The sequence below is a fragment of the Ceratocystis lukuohia genome, assembly GCF_044167205.1.
Source record: "Ceratocystis lukuohia strain C4212 chromosome Unknown Supercontig1_pilon, whole genome shotgun sequence".
In the NCBI taxonomy this organism is placed as follows: domain Eukaryota; kingdom Fungi; phylum Ascomycota; class Sordariomycetes; order Microascales; family Ceratocystidaceae; genus Ceratocystis; species Ceratocystis lukuohia.
This window is the reverse complement of record NW_027263520.1, coordinates 4,112,145-4,129,323: the sequence shown is the minus strand read 5'-3', so window position 1 is coordinate 4,129,323 and position 17,179 is coordinate 4,112,145. Positions and strand designations below refer to the sequence as shown.

Sequence of the window (17,179 nt, the reverse complement as noted above, 5' to 3'; positions counted from 1 at the left end):
TATACAGATGTGCGATTGTGATATTACAATAACAGGGCGATGGCAATGGTAAGTTGGTGTGATTTAAATCCTTTGAAGATCTTCAATGTCATGTCTAACCTGTGGAATTTGGATTTGGGGAGGGATATAATGGTTATAAGTCGGATGGTCCTTTTTCTTTTCTTCTTTTTTTGCTTTAACTTCCTTTTCTCTCTTTTCGCCACACTTTACTCGGTCTTCTTGGCCTTTTCATCCTCAGCCTGCTGTTTGCGGATGTCGTCAAACTCCTTGTGCTCGGCGTACCACTGGCCGGCCTGGAGAACGAGAACACCAACCAGGACCAGAGCCAGAATAGTGTTGGAGGCCGAAAGCACACGCATAGAGTCTTCTCTGCCGATGTAGATTTCACCCGTCTCAGCGGCCACACGAGCCTCCTCGATGTATTCGGGGTCAGTCCAGATATCAGCAGACACAGCACGCAAGGTCTTGACGATGTTGGCAATGTAGACAGCAACGCCAATGAAGTACAGAATCAGTGAAGCACCATCAAACAAGAAGTTGGCCTCCGAAGGACGGAACAGCTTGAGGAAGAAGCCGGCAAAGCCCACGGTGACGACGATATTGAGAATGCGACCAATTAGCGGCGGCGATGAGTGCATCCATTTGAGATGGGTGGCTAGCTGGTCGTAGTATTCGGCAGGCACAGGGTCAGAGGTCCAGAGAAGCGGGTAGTCGTAGGGGAACGAAGCAAATAGAATGCCGAGGAAGAAGCAGGTAGCTGTCTAGGGTTAGTTTCAAAGCGGGATAATGATGGGCCAAGTCAGCGTTACTTACGGCCAATGATCATAAAGGTTGCGAACGAACCGGTGCCACGATAGTTGCTCGAGGCACTGGATTTGGACCAATCAATCCACTTTGTCATGATGTCGGGGGGGGGGGGGGGGGAGGAATTGATAGGCTTGAATAAGGGATAGGGGAAGAAGTAATAGAAGCAGATAAAAGTTGACAGCGAGAGAACAAGAAGATATACGACGAGAGAGAAGAAGGAAATGCGACCAAAAAAGGAAAAGAGGTTAGTTGATAGTTATCGCCCAAGTGTAACTATGGTTATGTAATGTATTGTGGCAACGTCGCTGGACGCAAGGCTATTGATAAATAATTGGGGAAGGATAGAAAAAATAAAAATAAAAAAAGAGAGGAAGGAAAAAATAGGGTTTACGTTGCAGAAAGCGGGGCGGCGACAAGAGACAGGAATAACAGTCCTGTAGGGCGGAGCGGAAGTGCAAGGAACAAAGAGACAAGGGTTACTTGTAGTGATACAACCCTAACAGGATACTAACAAGGTACAGATAGAGCTTAATATGGAAAAGCCTCCAGCTGAGGCTTATTATAACCATAACCGACAACACAATCACGTTCGAAATTATAACTGTGACAATTGCTGCCGCTTTCGCCGCCGCTGTTACCAGTACCCGATCCCGGCATCTCCCCCTGTCATGAAAAGAAATTCCATTTATGTGCTGGCTTTATGAAGCTAAAATAGCACAATATGTCAAGATTTACTACAAGTAAAGAAAGAAAATAAAGTTGTTTTTATTTATTCAATGGCTGGCGCAAACGCTCTGGCAGGCCTGACTGAGGTCTGGGGCTAAGACCCGGGCGGGGTTCTTTTTCTTCTCCCACTCTCTTCTTTTCTTGTGTCTGTATCTTGTCTTGTGTCATTGTATCGTGGCTTTCCCCTGTGTAGTGATATGAACGAAGCCTCACACAGTGCCGTGTCACGTGACTGGCCTAGAAAATCATGGAGATAGACTAAATTGACATTCTTCTCATGAAAAATCACCACACCCTGTTCTAGCCTTAGTAACAGACTACGAACTCCCTTTTGCTATGGGGATAACACAGATTGCAAGCCCGCCCGTCCCTGTAATTTCTAGTCACAGCTTGTCACTTAAATGTCTATGGACACTCTAGTCAGCAACTTCCCCCATAGTGACGTGACTTGCCGCCTTGTTCCCGGTCTTGCTCCTCCTACCGACCTATGGCTTCACCAGACACGATTCTGACGTGCGGCTGTCCGTCTGCTTGGCCCTGAACAAGTATCGCTATATTGGGTGCTATAATGAGAACAGAAGACCGAGGCTGTAGGAGCAGGCGGCCTACGTGAATTGGATAGCTTAAAGAATCAGATGCTGATGGGCACTATAGTTGCGCTACCCTGATAGTTACGCTTACTGACTCGGCCTGTGACAATCCCTATGGCGCTTCTGGATGTTTGCGTGTCCCTGTCTGCGTGTCTGCGTGTGCTTGTGTGTTTGTCTGTGTCCGCACCGGTTTTGCGCAGTCATATCTCTCTGTATGTACTGTCTCCCTCCTCCTCGCCTCAGAGTTTGACCGGAGGGAGACCTCTGGCCATGACTGCATTGCGCATAACATCCCTGACCTTTTCCAAAGCCTCCTCCCAGGCCTGGATGGCATAGTCCCGACTTGAGGCGGCGCTTTTGCCCTCAAGTGCACTGCTTTCGCTTTTACTTCTTTGACCCTCCCCTTCATGGCTAGTGATTGGACCTTCCAGTTCATCCAGCGGATCAGCCGTGTGGCTTTCTCCATGGCCCTTTCCTCAAATACCACCCTACCAATGTACTCCCCAAAGATTTCCACATCGTCCGCATGTGGGCCCTCATCCATAGTGCCTTGAACCCACGATGTAATCATTTCGTTTAGGCTGGTTTCTGATGATGTACCTAGTGATTCAAACTCGATTTTCCGCGGGAGGGGCGGAAAGGCCACAACAGGAATAGGGTGTACTGCTAAAGCATCAGCATGGGGATCGGCATCGCGACTTTTGCTAGCCTCACGAGCTGATTTTAAAGGCCAGGATTTTGTGTTCGGGACGCTGCCATCTCTTTGCGCCCGACGAGCTAGTAAAAGTTGTTGGTGTCGGTGATCCTGGATCACTTCATTTCGTACGTCTTCTGGCAATTCAGCGAGAAAGTTCATGTCAAGCCCCCCTAGTTCATCCGTGTCTGCGGCTGTTGGCATGTTCGTTGCCGTAGTGGTGGTGGTGGTGGTGGTGGCTATATTAATGTGTCTAGTACGTGGCCGTGATGGGCTCACTGTAACTGATCTGGATCTTCCTCTTTCCCTCCCTGCAGCCGCCATGATGTTGGTTTGAGTTAAGCCTCGCCGGGCGTCTTGAATGCGTTCACGAGCTTTTGTTCGGTTTTGCCGTCTCGTGGGCGTTGTAGAGCCATGGCGAGCGGGCGGTTCACGGTGAAGAGACTGTTTTGGGATGGGCAATGCGCCTGAATTAGAAGAGGCATTAGAAGGAGCCGATGCCACGTCTACGGTAGCAGCGGCTAGGCCAGGCGTTAAGCCCTCGTGGCCGTACAGGGCGAGTATCTCTTCTTTCATGTCATCTGGAAGCGCATTGAATACTTCACGATCGATTTGTGACGATAGGAGATCGGTTGGCCCAGCAGGAGCGGAATACTCTTGTTGTTGTGTCTCTTTTGAACGTCCTTTTGGGCATTCCCTGGGCCGCCCTTGGGCCAGTAGCCGGCTCCTGATATCGGATGGAAGCTCTGCTACAACCGCTGGGTCGGCATTCGAGGGCAGTATGAACTGAGTGCCTGAGATATTCAGCGGAGTCTGTGCCTGATCATCAGTCTCTCGAGAATGAGTCAATGCAAACGCGGGGCGCGAGCGGCTAGCTGGACTATCTCTGTTCTTTTTGGGAGTCAGTGGCGTCTCTGCAATTGGGTCGTCCTCTACATCCAAGTTATTGGATGACACTTGGCGTAAAGAGGTGTGAAATGCCGCTGGCGAAAAAGACGGTCTGTGACGCGTGGGACGTTTGAGAGTAGCCTGGCCATAATCACTATCATCGTGATCGTGACCATCACGGCAGTTGCTGTCAGCCTCAGCTAAGGCTTCGTGGTGTGATTTTTTGCTGGGCGGCCCTTTGAAGGCCAAGAAGCTAAGCTTCTTTTGGCTACCAGCAGGATGAGAGTTATGCTTAATGGCCTCTAGTTTTGTTAGCTGCACGCCGAGACCCCTGAGATCGCCGGGTGTAAATTTGTATGAGCGAAGGATAGATACTGCTTCTCGGCTGATCGTCACAGCATCATTGGTGGCGACGCCAAAAGCCACAGACTTGTTGAAAGTATTGCAAACCCCGTGGCCTAGGTGTTTAGACGTGTTGAACGGCGCATTGGCTGCTCTCTTCATAATCTTGACTGTTAGATTTCTGCCCTTGACCTGCTCGTTGATTAGACGCCTTTCGAGCTCTTTGCAGAGATTGAGGACGAACTCTTCTGCTTCAGCCTGATTCACGAATCGAATGCCCCAGCTGACCTCAGCTGAGACGGACTTGCGCGGCGGCTGAGCGCCAACTTCCGTATTGTCGATGCCATGTGCATATTCCCAGAGTCTCTCCCCTGTCTTGGGGCCAAGAAGAGTAGACAGCCAGTCTTTCGAGAGACCACGCAAGTCTTTTACTAAGTTGATCCCTGCCTCAGATAGCTTAGTGGCAATGCTAGAGGCTACGCCAGGAAGACTTTTAGTCTCTAAGTCGCCGAGGATGTCGAGCTCCTCGTATGGTTTAACCTGATACTGGCCTGCAGGCTTGGCTTTGCGTAGAGCAACCTTGGCAAGTAGAATATTTGCACCAATGCCTATAGAAACGTTGCACCCCGTGCGTTTCTTGACATCACGTCGTATGCCCAATGCAATGGCATCAGCCACCCGCCATTCTTCCTGAGCATCATCCCCAGCCCCCTCTGGACTTACCGCATCATATACAACCTGTGTTGCATCAATAAGTGCTTCATCAACACTAACACTTTGAACTGCACCGCCTACCGAGATCACAGCCTCATAAAACTGCTCGCTGGCTGCTTCGTACGCAGGAAAATCATAAGGTAGGACTTTGAGGTCGGGGCAAGCCTCCTGAGCAGCCTTCATCATCATGCCGTTCTTGACTCCAAAAGCGCGAGCTGGGTAGTTGCAGCTGGAGATTTCTGAGCTTTTGCCAGTCCCATGAGCCACGACTACTGGCTTATCAGCGAGTGATGGATGGTTCTTGAGAGATACGGCACAGAAGAAGCTGTCAAAGTCAACATGGAATATGTATCGCCGTGCTCCAGGCTTTTTCGTCGCTGACTTTGAGCCTGGTGTTTGTTCTGAGGCCAGACGCTGCATTCGAGACTTGAGTTCTGCTTTCCATGCTGAGAGATGGTGTAGCCGACTTTCTGAGTAGTATTGCTTGAGGAATTCTGGATTGGCTGAGGAGGCCTTGCGGTAGTGTGGATCTGATAGTAGCCAGGCATTGTATTGTTCAGATGTAGCATTCTTGGGTAGTGCCGTTAGTGGCTTTCTCATAGAAAGCTGTCCTGGGACAATAGTAGGGTGATCAGTAGAGCCTGTTGAAGCAGCTTTGGGAGAGGCAGGAGAAGAAGAGCCGTCTTTCGGCGAGGGACCAGCAGTTCGCGATATCGCAGAAAGAGACTCTGGCAAATCATCATCTAGTGCCCCGTTGGAAACTCTGCTTTGCTCTGGCTCAGACCTACGCGTCTGTTCAGCACGTTCTTCCTCCTCGTCCATGATCTCATCCGGAATCTCAAAACTTGAGAAACCCGGCTCAAGTGCATCATCGTCAACAATATCCTCGGCTGATACGGATTTCTGGGTGTCTTGAAATAGGGAAGGCTTTTGGAACTGTGCTACGCCGGGCGAAGAGATCTGGGCCTGTGGGGAAAACATGGCTGCTTGAGATGACCGGAAGTGACTCCCGTAGAAGCCGCTATCAGATTGCTGGCGATAGATGGACTGGACTTTGGGTGTAGACTGGGATACAAGGCTATTACTCTCATCAACGCCCAGAGTCTTTTGTCGTGCGCCTTCACTAGTGATCTTATAGTTAGACCAGGGAAGTAGCTTCCCAGCTTTGATGGAGTCTACGACCCATGCTGGGCTAGCTACGCGGTAGCGAGAATACTCAATCATCTTCTTGGGCGTAAGTGACGAGGCAATTATGTGTGTTGCCATGGTTTTCCCATCTAGATACTGTAGAAACCCAGCACCATGCTGGACAAGCTCTTTGTGAAGACTGCAGAAACATGATAAAGAGTCGAGATTAGCTAATTACAGCGTATAAAGAGGGCCAGTGAAAAGAGGAGATAGGTGAAAGAGAGGCTTGACTTACACCTGCAGAGAAGGCTGTGTGTATCCCGAGACATGGGCAACCACACCCTTGAAAATCTGCGGCACATCCCCACTTGAAGCGCGAATCCCGGCATCGAGATTTTGAAGCTTGATCTTCTTGCGGCGAAAATAATCACCAAAGCCATTGAAAGAGCTAGCATCATACTCTTCGCCGCCTTCGCCCGAGAACTGGTGTTGTTGGATTCTCTTGCGCACTTGCGACGATTTCTTTTCAAGTGCGTGGTTCATGGCTAGCTGTCTGACAGTAAGATCGACTGGCAGGGTTGGAAGAGAATAGATGATCAAGTAAGAACGACCCAACAGTGATCGCAGCAGGTACGGGCGATCAGGAATGCTTGCGCATGGTTGGTTGAAGGTATGTCTCTACGTCTCGAGAGAGAGATAGAGCAGTACTAAAGAACCCAGGGAGCGTAAACCCTTGTGTTGGACGTAAGGCAAGGAAACGTCGTGAGCCTGTTGATGATGTGCCTGATTGCTTGCACGGTACTGTATCAGTAGAGGATTGGGTGCTACAATAAAAGCGCGTCATCCTGAATTTGGCCCTTACGCGAAATCACGTGACATGCATGACGTGAGCAGCCCCACTTCTAAGCTTGATCTTGCGATGATGCGCACCAGAGACAGCTGGGAAATCAAGACTTGGTTCTGAACAAGCGGATTCTTGCATTTTCGCTTCCCAGTAGCTCATAATTCAATATGAACAATGACCAATTCCGAAACTTAGTGGTAGCCAGCACTCAGAAGGCTGCCGCTGAAGCCGCAGACAGTCGCTCTAGCAGTCCACCAATCCAGCAAAGCAGCTCCACTCACCGACTTGCGCCTAAGTATGTTTCCCTTTTTCTCCCCTCCCCCCATCCTTCCTACACGGCGCATAGATTCTGCTATACCTATGCTAACAAGCCAACAGGAGCAAAGGCACATTCGCTCGGAAAAATGATACTAGATACAACCCAAAAGCCTCAGAACGAATGCGCCAGGCTCAGCATCAAAAATTGTTCAAGTCTGCCGCGCCAAAGGGTGTTAAGCTTGCAACTGGCTACACCGACCGTACACAAAACCGCCACGACGATGACGAGCGCGTGGTCGAAATCCAGGAGCTAGAAAGACAACTCAAGGAAAAAGAAATCGACCGGGCGACTTTCGAAAGGCGGCGGGACGAGATTACAAGCGGAGATGTTCATGCAACACATCTTGTCAAAGGCCTTGATTTCAAACTCTTGAAGCGCGTCCGCCAGGGCGAGGACGTATTTGGAAGTTCAGGAACAAAGCCCACGGCAAATATTGCAGGGCAAGATGAAGCATTAGGGAGTCAAGAGGCTGATAGCATCGATGATGCACTAGATGATGTTCTGGGAAATGAAGTTAAAGCTGTTGCTCGCGAAAAAACGGCGAAAAAAGGCCAGCTATCGACCGTCACGACTGCGCCTGGACAAAAGCGAACACGCAACCAGATCCTAGCCGACTTAAAAGCGGCCCGGGCAGCAGCCAAAACCCAGCAAGCAGAAGGAAATGCCGTCGGCCTGCGGTTCAAAAAGATTGGAGCTAAGCAAACGCCTGGCTCGCGCATTGAAATCGACCGAAATGGCAACGAGGTTCTCATCATTATTGATGAAGATGGGCACGAAAAGCGCAAGGTTCGCAAAGCGCCAGTGCCAGCAGCAAACACATCAAGTGCCACAACCGAAGGGCAAAATAATGAGGACATTCTAGGCCATATGATGCCCGATCCAAATGCCGCACCCCTAGGCATGGAAGTGCCAGAGGCCTATCAAAGCAGGAAAGAACAGGAAGACGAAGATGACGATGTCAACATATTTGACGATGCGGGGAGTGATTACGATCCCTTGGCCGGGCTCGACTCAGGCTCTGATTCTGATAGTGGCGAAGAAAAAGACGCCAAGTCGGAAGCAAAATCTCTCCCTTCCAACGACTCCGAAAAAGACCAAGTCTCTCTCTCAACCACGGCAGGGCCCAAAAACTACTTCAAAGACTCCAAGGGAGTGCTTGCATCGGAACAGTCTCTGCAGGGACCATCATGGTCTGACCCCGCGCTGCAGGCTGTTCTCAAGAAGGCAGCCACCCTCAAACCCCTTGGCACTGACAATTCTGACGACGAAAATGAAGACAGCCACGATCCAGAAGCGGCCGCACGCAAAGAGAAAAGACGCAAGATGCTACAGCAGGACGATCGCGACGCACAGGACATGGATATGGGCTTTGGGACGAGCAGATTTGAAGACGAGGAGGAAGCCGATGAATCCGCCAAGATTAGGCTGTCAAGGTGGACGGACGACTTGGCGGGTGGGGACGGGGACGGGGACGGGGATGACGTTGCTGGCCAAGGACGAGAGGGAAAGACACAGCGAAAACGGGGAGGTAAAAAGCGCAAGGGCGATGGAAACAGTGCTGCAGACGTCATGCGAATTGTCGAGCAACGACGAGCGGCCGGTCAGTTATAGACATAGGATGGGACAAGCAAGGTAAGGGCAATCAAGATGCGTGCACTTTGAGATATACTCGGTAACTATAGATCCACCAACCATGGGAACTACAAATGCAAACACCAAATGCAAATCTGCAGGCAGAGACGCACAGTCCAATTCACTATCAATGTATTTGCTCTATTCCCTATCTGTCTTTGTCCATCTCTCCACAGTTGTCCCTGCTTATCACCCTGCAAGCTATTGGTCCTCGTAATCCCCTCACCCTATGCTAAGCTGCCTGTCATTACAGAAGGCCTGACCCCTGGAACACACGAGTACCCTGTCGATCTTGCTTTGCGCCTGGTGGGGGCGCCTGCAGCTCTATGTGTCACATGATTGACTAGTTGGGAAGGGGAGAGATATGAAATGTTGTGAAGTGTATTGATTTTCTATTGATTTATTAAAGGTTTAAGTTCTATCACTATGCACAACTAGGCCGGTGTATTTATGCACAGGTTTACCCAGTGTTAACCCGACTGAGGACAGATTCTCCACAACATTCCCCCAGAATCAACATCATTCGGATTCGCCAGGTATACTGATGTTCATCTGTGATCTGAACTTGTTGAACTTGACGTTGTTGAGTGGTTTTGTAAGTCCATCTGCCAGCATGTCTTCTGTTGCAACGTATTCAAGTTTCACTTTCCCCTGTTGAATCCAGTCCTTAACTGCATGATGCTGTATGTCAATGTGCTTGGTTTTGTCGCTGGCTCCTAGGTTGTTGGCGATCTTTAAGGCAGCTTGATTGTCTCCGTATATCAGAGTGTTGGCTCTTAGCTTAATGGTTTGCGCAGTTTTACTTCTTTTTCCGTCGAATTGTAGCCTTTCGAGACACCACTGTATCATTCTGTGTATCCAGATGCCTTCTTTAGCACAGGGAGTAAATCCGACATACTCAGCCTCGGTTGTTGAGGTTGCTACGCTTCGTTGTTTCTGAGCTTTCCATTTTATAGGGCCACCAGCTAGGGTAAACACCATACCTGATACCGACTTTCTGTCTTTGGAGTTCGCGTAGTCCGCGTCAGAGTATCCTATCAAGGATTCCTCCATTCCCCCAGAGCGCCGTAAGCTAAATCCAATGCCCAGTGAGGCAGTATCTCTAAGATATCTTGCAACTCGTTTGGCAGCATCTAAATGCCTTTCGGCTGGATTCGAGTTGTGTTGTGATAGCATTGCTGTAGCGAAAGCTATGTCCGGTCTTGTCATAACGCTTGGGTACATCAGTGTTCCAATCAGTGACTGATATGTTTTCTTGTCGACGCTCTTTTCTTCTTCGCGTATTGGTTCCAACGTTTCCCATGCTGCTATTGGGGTGCTGACCGGTTTTGCTCGTGGTGCAGTGATGTCGAGCTCTTCAGACATCTTCATGATGTATTGCTTTTGACTGAGCCACATCTTTCCTTTGTCTCTGTTTCGATTGACTTCCATGCCTAGGAAAGTTTTCAATTCCCCCATGTCCTTGATCTCAATCATTTTCGCAAGTCCCTCTATGAGTTGACTGATCTGGGGTTTGTCAGGGCCTGCCACGGCTATGTCATCAACGTATACAAGCACAATAATTCGTTTCTGTGGATTAATCATGATGCACTCGTCATCCGGGCATTTGACTAGTCCAAGTTTGTTTAGGCATGGTATTATTGTGTTGCGCCAGGCATGGGATGCTTGTCTCAGACCATATAGAGCCTTGTTCAGTTTCCAGATGGTGTCCGGCTTCTTGAGGTGTGGAGGTGGATTCACATACACCATTTCTTCCAGTTTGGCTTGAGCAAATGCATTCCTCGCGTCTACTTTGCGGCACTCCAGATTAAGACCACATACCATTGCAAAGAAAGCTCTGGTTGTTGTTTGTTTTGGGGTTGGTGCGTAAGTTTCATGGAAGTCAACACCTTGTTCCTGTCTGAAGCCTTGTGCCACAAGTCTAGCTTTGAACCTTTCTGGCTGTTCATCGGTGCTCGGTTTGATCTTGAAGATAAACTTGGTGTTTACTAGTTTTATGCCGTTTCTGAATGGCACTTCTGTCCAAGTTCCGAATTTTCGCAGAGTTCGTATTTCTGCGTCTATCGCTTCTCGCCATTCTGATGCATGTGTCGGGTGCATGATGGCTTCGGCATATGTTCCTGGTTCCCGTTTCAGCATTGTAGCCATCATTGCTCTGATTCTCTTTGCTTGTGGGTTTTCATCGTTCTTTTCATCCTGTTGAAAGATGTTGTACGGCCTTTTCAAGATTCCACGGATATATAGATCGTGTAATTGGCTGTCGATCCTTCTTTGGACCGTGTCGGGAGTGTCCTCAATTTCATTCGTTGAGTCTTGCTCCACATCCTTCTGTGTCTCTTCTGCTTCTGTGTCCTCGTCTTGCCCATCGATCATCATGTCTTGTCCCTCTGGGGTGACATATTCATCGTCATCCATGTTTGGGTTTTGTGGTTCCTGAATTGCCAGGTTGTCGTCCTGTGTCTCCAGCTCATTGACCTGGTGATCAACTTGGTTGTTTTCCCCCAGAGTGTTCATTCCTTGTCTTGGTGTTGACTGATCGTCTTCATGGTTTGCCTGTTCTTCTTGCACGAGTTCCTCGGGTGTCGAGACATCTTTGTTGGGTTGATCCGACTCCAGCAAGTCTCCACCGGATATATTTTCGAAAAATTGCAATGACTCTGTAACAAATGTTTTGTTCTTCATGATGTCCCAGCATGTGTACCTCCCAGTTACCTTCTCATCAATTGCCAGTAGGATTCCTTCCCGTCCACGAGTTTCCAGTTTGTTTCTCTGCCGTGTGTTTGGATTCTTGTTGTAGACGTTGTGGAATACTACTTTGCAGCCCCATCTGTGTATATGCATGTTGTTTGGAGCTATGTTGAAGAATAGTTCGAATGGCGATTTTGCGTCTCTGATGCTCGCTCTATTCGCTATGTATGCCGAGTGTGTGGCTGCGTAGGGCCAGAAACTGGTGGGCATTGATGAGTCCGCTAGTATCGTGCGAACTGAATCATTGATCGTTCTGATTGCCCTTTCAGCTATACCGTTTTGACTCGACGTTCCTGGGATAGTGAACTGCGCTTCAGAGCCGTGGCTTGCCTGCCATTGCAATGTCAGTTTCTTGAGTTCTGGGGCGTTATCAGTTCTGAACGCTTTGATTGTTTTGTTCATTTTTAACTCAATTCTCTTTTTCCAGCTGTTTAGAACCTCCGCTGTGTCCTTTCTTTGCTGTATGGGGAGTACCCATTTGTACTTTGACGCATCGTCGACTATGATGATGTAGTATTGCGTCTTGTCGATACCAATTGGGTGATTGCCTGATATGTCCATGTGTATCAGGTCGAGTGGTTCTTGGCTAGGCAGTGTGTGGGAGTGTCCATTCGTCTTGGTGATCTTCCCTTTTACACATGTTTGACAGTGAAAGTTTGTCGGCTTCGCAGCAATCTTCCAAGAATGCTTGTCTGCTGACTGTTGGTGTAGTTTTCTAAGTTTTTGTTCACCTACATGCCCAAACTTGACATGAGCTTCCTCATATGGTATTGTCTTCATACGCATATCCATTCCTCCCATGCATGGAATTGTATACAGTCCGTCCTTCTCAGTGAGGTCGGTTCTTTTGTAATTCTTTCTGATGAAGGCTCCATGTTCCAATGCTAGAACCTCGATTCTTTTTCGGCACAATTGTCTTACTGATAACAGATTTTGATTTAAACCGTCTACATGATACACATTTATAGTAACCTCTGATCCCCCCACATCAATCTTGGCCAGGCCGTATGTGTTGGTTACTAAGCGGAGACCTCCCCAATGAACCGGTATGGGGTCTATTCTTTGGAAGCTGTAAAGTCTCGTTAGATCGCCTGTCAAATGATGTGTGGTACCACTGTCAACTATCCAGTAGTCGGGGGTCTTCTTACTTGAGGGGTCCATGTGACTCATGTTGGCGGAAATCTTCCTCTGCTCCCAGGTCTGCTTGTTCCTGCATTCCTCTTCTTTGTGTCCGATCTTTTGGCAGAAAAAGCATTTTGGCTTTCCAGCATTCCTCGTTTGTTTCGCTTTCGAGGAGTCAGTCTGATTGGATTCTCTCTGTCTGTTAGATGATATTAGGATCTCATCATCTATCTTCTCCATAACATCATTCCAGGTGCCATTTCCCTGCCGAATTTGTCTTTCAAAGATTTCGGCGATTTTAGGTGGCAGATGCATCATCCAGCATTTCACGATGGGCCTAGCCATGAAGTGTGTGATCAACTGGTCCCTGTCTAGGGGTGCATACTCTGTCGTTTCTGCCAACCTGTGCCTGATGCTATGCCATTTGCTGGTTGCTTGATCTCCATCTTGCCACTTCATATGCTCCGCGATTTCTTCCATCATGTTGCAATGTTTGCGGCTTGTGGAGATGGCGAATTGTGCCTTCAAGGTAGTCCAGCATTTGGAGACAGTTTCTATCCCCTCAGTTGCCAGCTGTGTTTCTTCGTCCATGCCGGCACGTAGGATTGTGAACGCTTGTTGCTCATCGATTGACCGTTCTGCTTCGGTTTTGACGAGGTCCATCGCGTCCTCAAATTCTTTTTCTCCAGTGTCCTTGAACAAATAGAGTACCTTAACGCCTTTCAAAGCACGAACCGCGTGCTTCACCCATTTGTCCCAGTTATTTGCATTTAGTTTCGGGAAATTGTGAAGTATCATTTCCCTGGCTAGGATTGATGGCTGGGCATCTTGTCTGCTTTCCTTCGTAGTTGTCGCCTTGTTTGATTCAAGGGTCTCAAAGATCCCCTTGATCATTTTTGTGACATCCTCTTGGGTCAGGTATTGGTTCTGGGCGGGTGGGTTGCTCATTTTGTTGTGAGATTGTAGCGACGACTGGATTTTTTTTTTTTTTTTTTTTTGGTAGGAGAGGTTGAGAATTAGGGTAGATTATGTTGTATGTGTTGTTGATTAGGCTGAGATAGTAGGTTTTTTTTGTTTTTTTTTTGAATAGAAAACCTCTTCAGTCCTAGTCCTGATGGTGGTAACGTTGACACGTCTTTCAATTCCGTCTTCAAGATTTATCGGTTCGGTTCTCGACTTGTTTCTCGTTCACAGTTGTCGTCTCAATTGTCTGTTTTCGAAGGTGATTTTTAGTGTGCTAGAAACACCGGGCTCATAACCTGTTGTGAAGTGTATTGATTTTCTATTGATTTATTAAAGGTTTAAGTTCTATCACTATGCACAACTAGGCCGGTGTATTTATGCACAGGTTTACCCAGTGTTAACCCGACTGAGGACAGATTCTCCACAACATGAAAGAACGACAAGGCAAGAAGTTGCCAGTTTCGCGACTAACCCTAGCGTATTCTTGCTAAAAGAGAAAGGGAAAAAAGATGAAGGAAAAGAGGGTTGTTGCCATTGGCCAGTCAGACTTTCCTTTTAGCTCTCGTCACAAAGCTTCATCGGCTGCCTGCAACTAATCACAAACGCCAGCCCCTAATACATATAACATGACCAAGTCAGTTGCCGCTGATTAGCCAGCTCTATAGTGTGAATCCAGCCTCTATAAAAGACCCGCTCTTTTTCTGCACAGGGAAGAGTAGTTGGAAGAACAAAGAACAAGAGGGGTGGGTACACGTACAAACTAAATTCTAGTTTGAGTACCGGGGTCAAAGTAACTAACAAGCTCAGGGAAGTAGCGGCCGTTATCATATAGTCTTCCTGTCCATAAAGCGCATACTTTTCTGTTCTTCTTTTTCCCTTTTTTTTTTCCTTCTTTCCTTCTTTTTTTTTTTTATATTTGCTCTTTCCATATTTGCCCATCTCCCCTTGACTATTCTGCCATCCAAGTTCCCTTGTAAACCTAACCCATAAGTAAAGTGCCACAGGCACAAGTTCAAGACATAGCTTAAAGCTATCACCGCTTATTCTCTTGCCTCTCATCCGCAAAATGGCACCCGTTCCGTTGTGGCTAGACTGTGATCCAGGCCATGATGTAAGTCCTATTATTCCTATTTCCAGCCTCAACGGGGACACCTTCAACCACAACCAACGCACATATTGCTCATCACAATCACCGTGGCGCTAACTGTTTGGCCCACTAGGATGCCTTTGCAATCCTGCTAGCAGCGTACCACCACAACATCCAGCTTCTTGGTATCTCTACAGTTTTTGGGAACGCCTCTCTAGAGTGAGACCTCTCTTGTCCTTCTCCTACTATGTTGCGGTCGCATCACATGCTAACAGTCTATCCCACCAGGAAAACCACTCCCAACGCGTCTTCTATTCTCACTGCTATTGGGAAACATAACGAAATCACTATCTACCCAGGCTATGCGAACCCTCTACACCGTGCGCCGATGCACGACCCTGCCTCCTCTATCCACGGAGAGTCCGGCTTAGATGGGACGAATCTACTACCCGAAGGTCTCGCCACCATCAACCGCCAGATATCAGCTATCGATGCCATGTACAATGCTCTTATAGCAACGCCAAAGGGAACTGCCTATTTGGTTGCCACTGGCCCGCAGACTAACGCTGCGGCTCTCTTTGAGAAGTACCCCGATCTGGCCGAACACATGGCCGGGTTCAGTCTGATGGGTGGCGCTGTCGGCGATGGCTTCACTAAAGCCATTCTCGGTGAGGTTGATGGCAAGGAACGGATTGGTAACTGGAGCCCTTATGCCGAGTTTAATATCCTAGTCGACCCCGAAGCTGCCGCCAGTCTCTTCTTAAACCCTGTCCTAGCGGGGAAAACGACCCTCATTCCATTGGATCTCACACACCAGGTGCTGGCCACCGACGAGATTCAAAAAACTCTGTTATACGGCAAAGAAAGCCCTGCTGCTAGGGTTATACCCGGCAAAGGCAAGACAATTCTGCGAACCATGCTAGTAGAACTTTTATTGTTCTTTGCCGAGACGTATGCGTAAGTTTCAATCAGCTAATGCTTTTGCCATTGAAGTCCACAGCCTAATTTGCTAACCCCAACATTCATTCGCCAACCACCAGCGATATCTTTGGCATCACGGACGGTCCACCTCTCCATGACCCGCTCGCCGTAGCCATCGCCCTGATCGGCACTGATGATGAAATTCCCTTCTACGACTACCGCCCAAATGACTCTAGCAAGACCCCCGAGCGCTTCAGAGTTACCGTCGTCACCGATGGCTCATACGAAGACGCTAAAGATGGCGTCGCTCAAACCGGTCGCACCATTGTCGAGCCCCTGCCGTCGGGTGTTAGCGGCGTGCGGATTCCGAGAGGTCTAGACATTGAAAAATTCTGGGCTGAAATTGCCACTTGCATCGACCGTGCAGATGCGGCTAATGCGCAGCTAACGCCATCGACATTAAATGCGGCGGCGGCGGCATCGGCAACAACTGCCGCGGGGAAGACTGCAGCTGCAGTGGCTGCTTGAAGTTTTTCACGGCCTGCTACAGATAGTATATATTTATGTGGTCAATCTCGAAGAACGCCTATATATGAGAACAATACAGTACAATGACGGATACAACTTTAAGACTATTAAGCATAAAACAAAAATAAATGCAGAACAAACATAATACTTGAAGAAGAAGGTAAAGATGATGAATGCCCGCGGTGGCACAAACGCTCCCCTTCCATCCTTTAGAGTTCCTCGTTACTCCATTCAAGCCAATACTTGAGGTCATAATGCTACACATAATATACATACCATAGGCTCCCCCAATTTTCTTTAGAACCCTTAACTGACAGTTTCTTCTGTTTCGTTTCCTTTCAGTGTCAGGGATGGCCGCCCTCTCCTTCATAGTAGACGCTCGGCGTGATAGTCCATGTTCTGTAAAAAGCCCATCATCCGGCCATAAACCCAGACTGTAATGGTGCTACCGGGCGTACTCTTGATGAGCGATATCGCCAGACCGCGGTACAGGCCTTTGATGCCCTCCTTGGCTATGATGCACCTAAACGCTGCCGCTGCATTGCGGTACTCGGGGATATTAGAATACACGTACTGTTCCCGCGTAGGACCCTGTACCTGCATGCGTTTCCGAACGAGATCGAGTGGAAAAACTGATATTTTCGACATTGCTCCTGCAAGACTACCAGCCGTTGCATCATCGCTACCCCAGGGCAGCTTCAGTATCGATAATCCTTGGCGTATAGTCTCATATGAAGTAAAGAAGATGCCCATCTGCGGTGCAGATTGCAAAAGAGTTGGTCCCAGGCCGCGGAAGAACCCACGCATGCCTTCATCACGGTGGATGTCTCGACATGCGCGGAACAAAGACAAATACACACGCTGGTTTCCCTGCATAGCAAAGCGGGTACGAAGCAAATCAAGGGGGGTATGTTACGATAGTGGCTGAGGCGCCACCAACACCACCGGCAATAAAACTTTCTGCCATGTGCGGCAGATTTTCACGGCCGACCGTGCGCTGTAGAATATAGGCCGTGTTTCTATATGATATGAACTGGACGCCGGTATAAGTTGCGTACATGACCTCAGCGGGAATGTTGCCTTTCCAGAAAGCGGTGATGCCCTCGTTCACCAAGATGTTGCGGAT

The 17,179-nt window shown here is 48.5% G+C and overlaps 6 protein-coding genes across 6 annotated transcripts; 2 read left to right on the top strand and 4 right to left on the bottom strand.

Annotated features, from left to right (window-relative positions):
• Positions 1–206: 206 nt before the first annotated feature.
• On the bottom strand, positions 207–901 carry HOO65_011040 (ER membrane protein SH3; the record flags this gene model as incomplete). Its single annotated transcript, XM_071006150.1, has 2 exons — positions 207–757; positions 814–901. 2 exons carry the CDS (start codon positions 899–901, stop codon positions 207–209), a joined length of 639 nt encoding a protein of 212 aa, XP_070862862.1.
• A 1,461-nt stretch (positions 902–2,362) lies between these two features.
• HOO65_011039 (DNA repair protein REV1) lies at positions 2,363–6,432 on the bottom strand (the record flags this gene model as incomplete). The annotated part of the gene is made up of 3 exons (XM_071005291.1): positions 2,363–2,547; positions 2,616–6,088; positions 6,185–6,432. 3 exons carry the CDS (start codon positions 6,430–6,432, stop codon positions 2,363–2,365), a joined length of 3,906 nt encoding a protein of 1,301 aa, XP_070862861.1.
• A 468-nt stretch (positions 6,433–6,900) lies between these two features.
• On the top strand, positions 6,901–8,663 carry HOO65_011038 (uncharacterized protein; the record flags this gene model as incomplete). Its single annotated transcript, XM_071005681.1, has 2 exons — positions 6,901–7,028; positions 7,112–8,663. The coding sequence occupies 2 exons, from the start codon at positions 6,901–6,903 to the stop codon at positions 8,661–8,663; spliced, it is 1,680 nt and encodes a 559-aa protein (XP_070862860.1).
• A 540-nt stretch (positions 8,664–9,203) lies between these two features.
• Positions 9,204–13,502, bottom strand: HOO65_011037 (Retrovirus-related Pol polyprotein from transposon TNT 1-94; the record flags this gene model as incomplete). Its single annotated transcript, XM_070999863.1, has 1 exon — positions 9,204–13,502. One exon carries the CDS (start codon positions 13,500–13,502, stop codon positions 9,204–9,206), a length of 4,299 nt encoding a protein of 1,432 aa, XP_070862859.1.
• Positions 13,503–14,583: 1,081 nt separating this feature from the next.
• Positions 14,584–16,053, top strand: HOO65_011036 (Uridine nucleosidase; the record flags this gene model as incomplete). The annotated part of the gene is made up of 4 exons (XM_071005803.1): positions 14,584–14,628; positions 14,738–14,823; positions 14,893–15,561; positions 15,645–16,053. 4 exons carry the CDS (start codon positions 14,584–14,586, stop codon positions 16,051–16,053), a joined length of 1,209 nt encoding a protein of 402 aa, XP_070862858.1.
• A 366-nt stretch (positions 16,054–16,419) lies between these two features.
• Positions 16,420–16,929, bottom strand: HOO65_011035 (Mitochondrial thiamine pyrophosphate carrier 1; the record flags this gene model as incomplete). The annotated part of the gene is made up of 1 exon (XM_070999862.1): positions 16,420–16,929. The coding sequence occupies one exon, from the start codon at positions 16,927–16,929 to the stop codon at positions 16,420–16,422; it is 510 nt and encodes a 169-aa protein (XP_070862857.1).
• Positions 16,930–17,179: the final 250 nt, after the last annotated feature.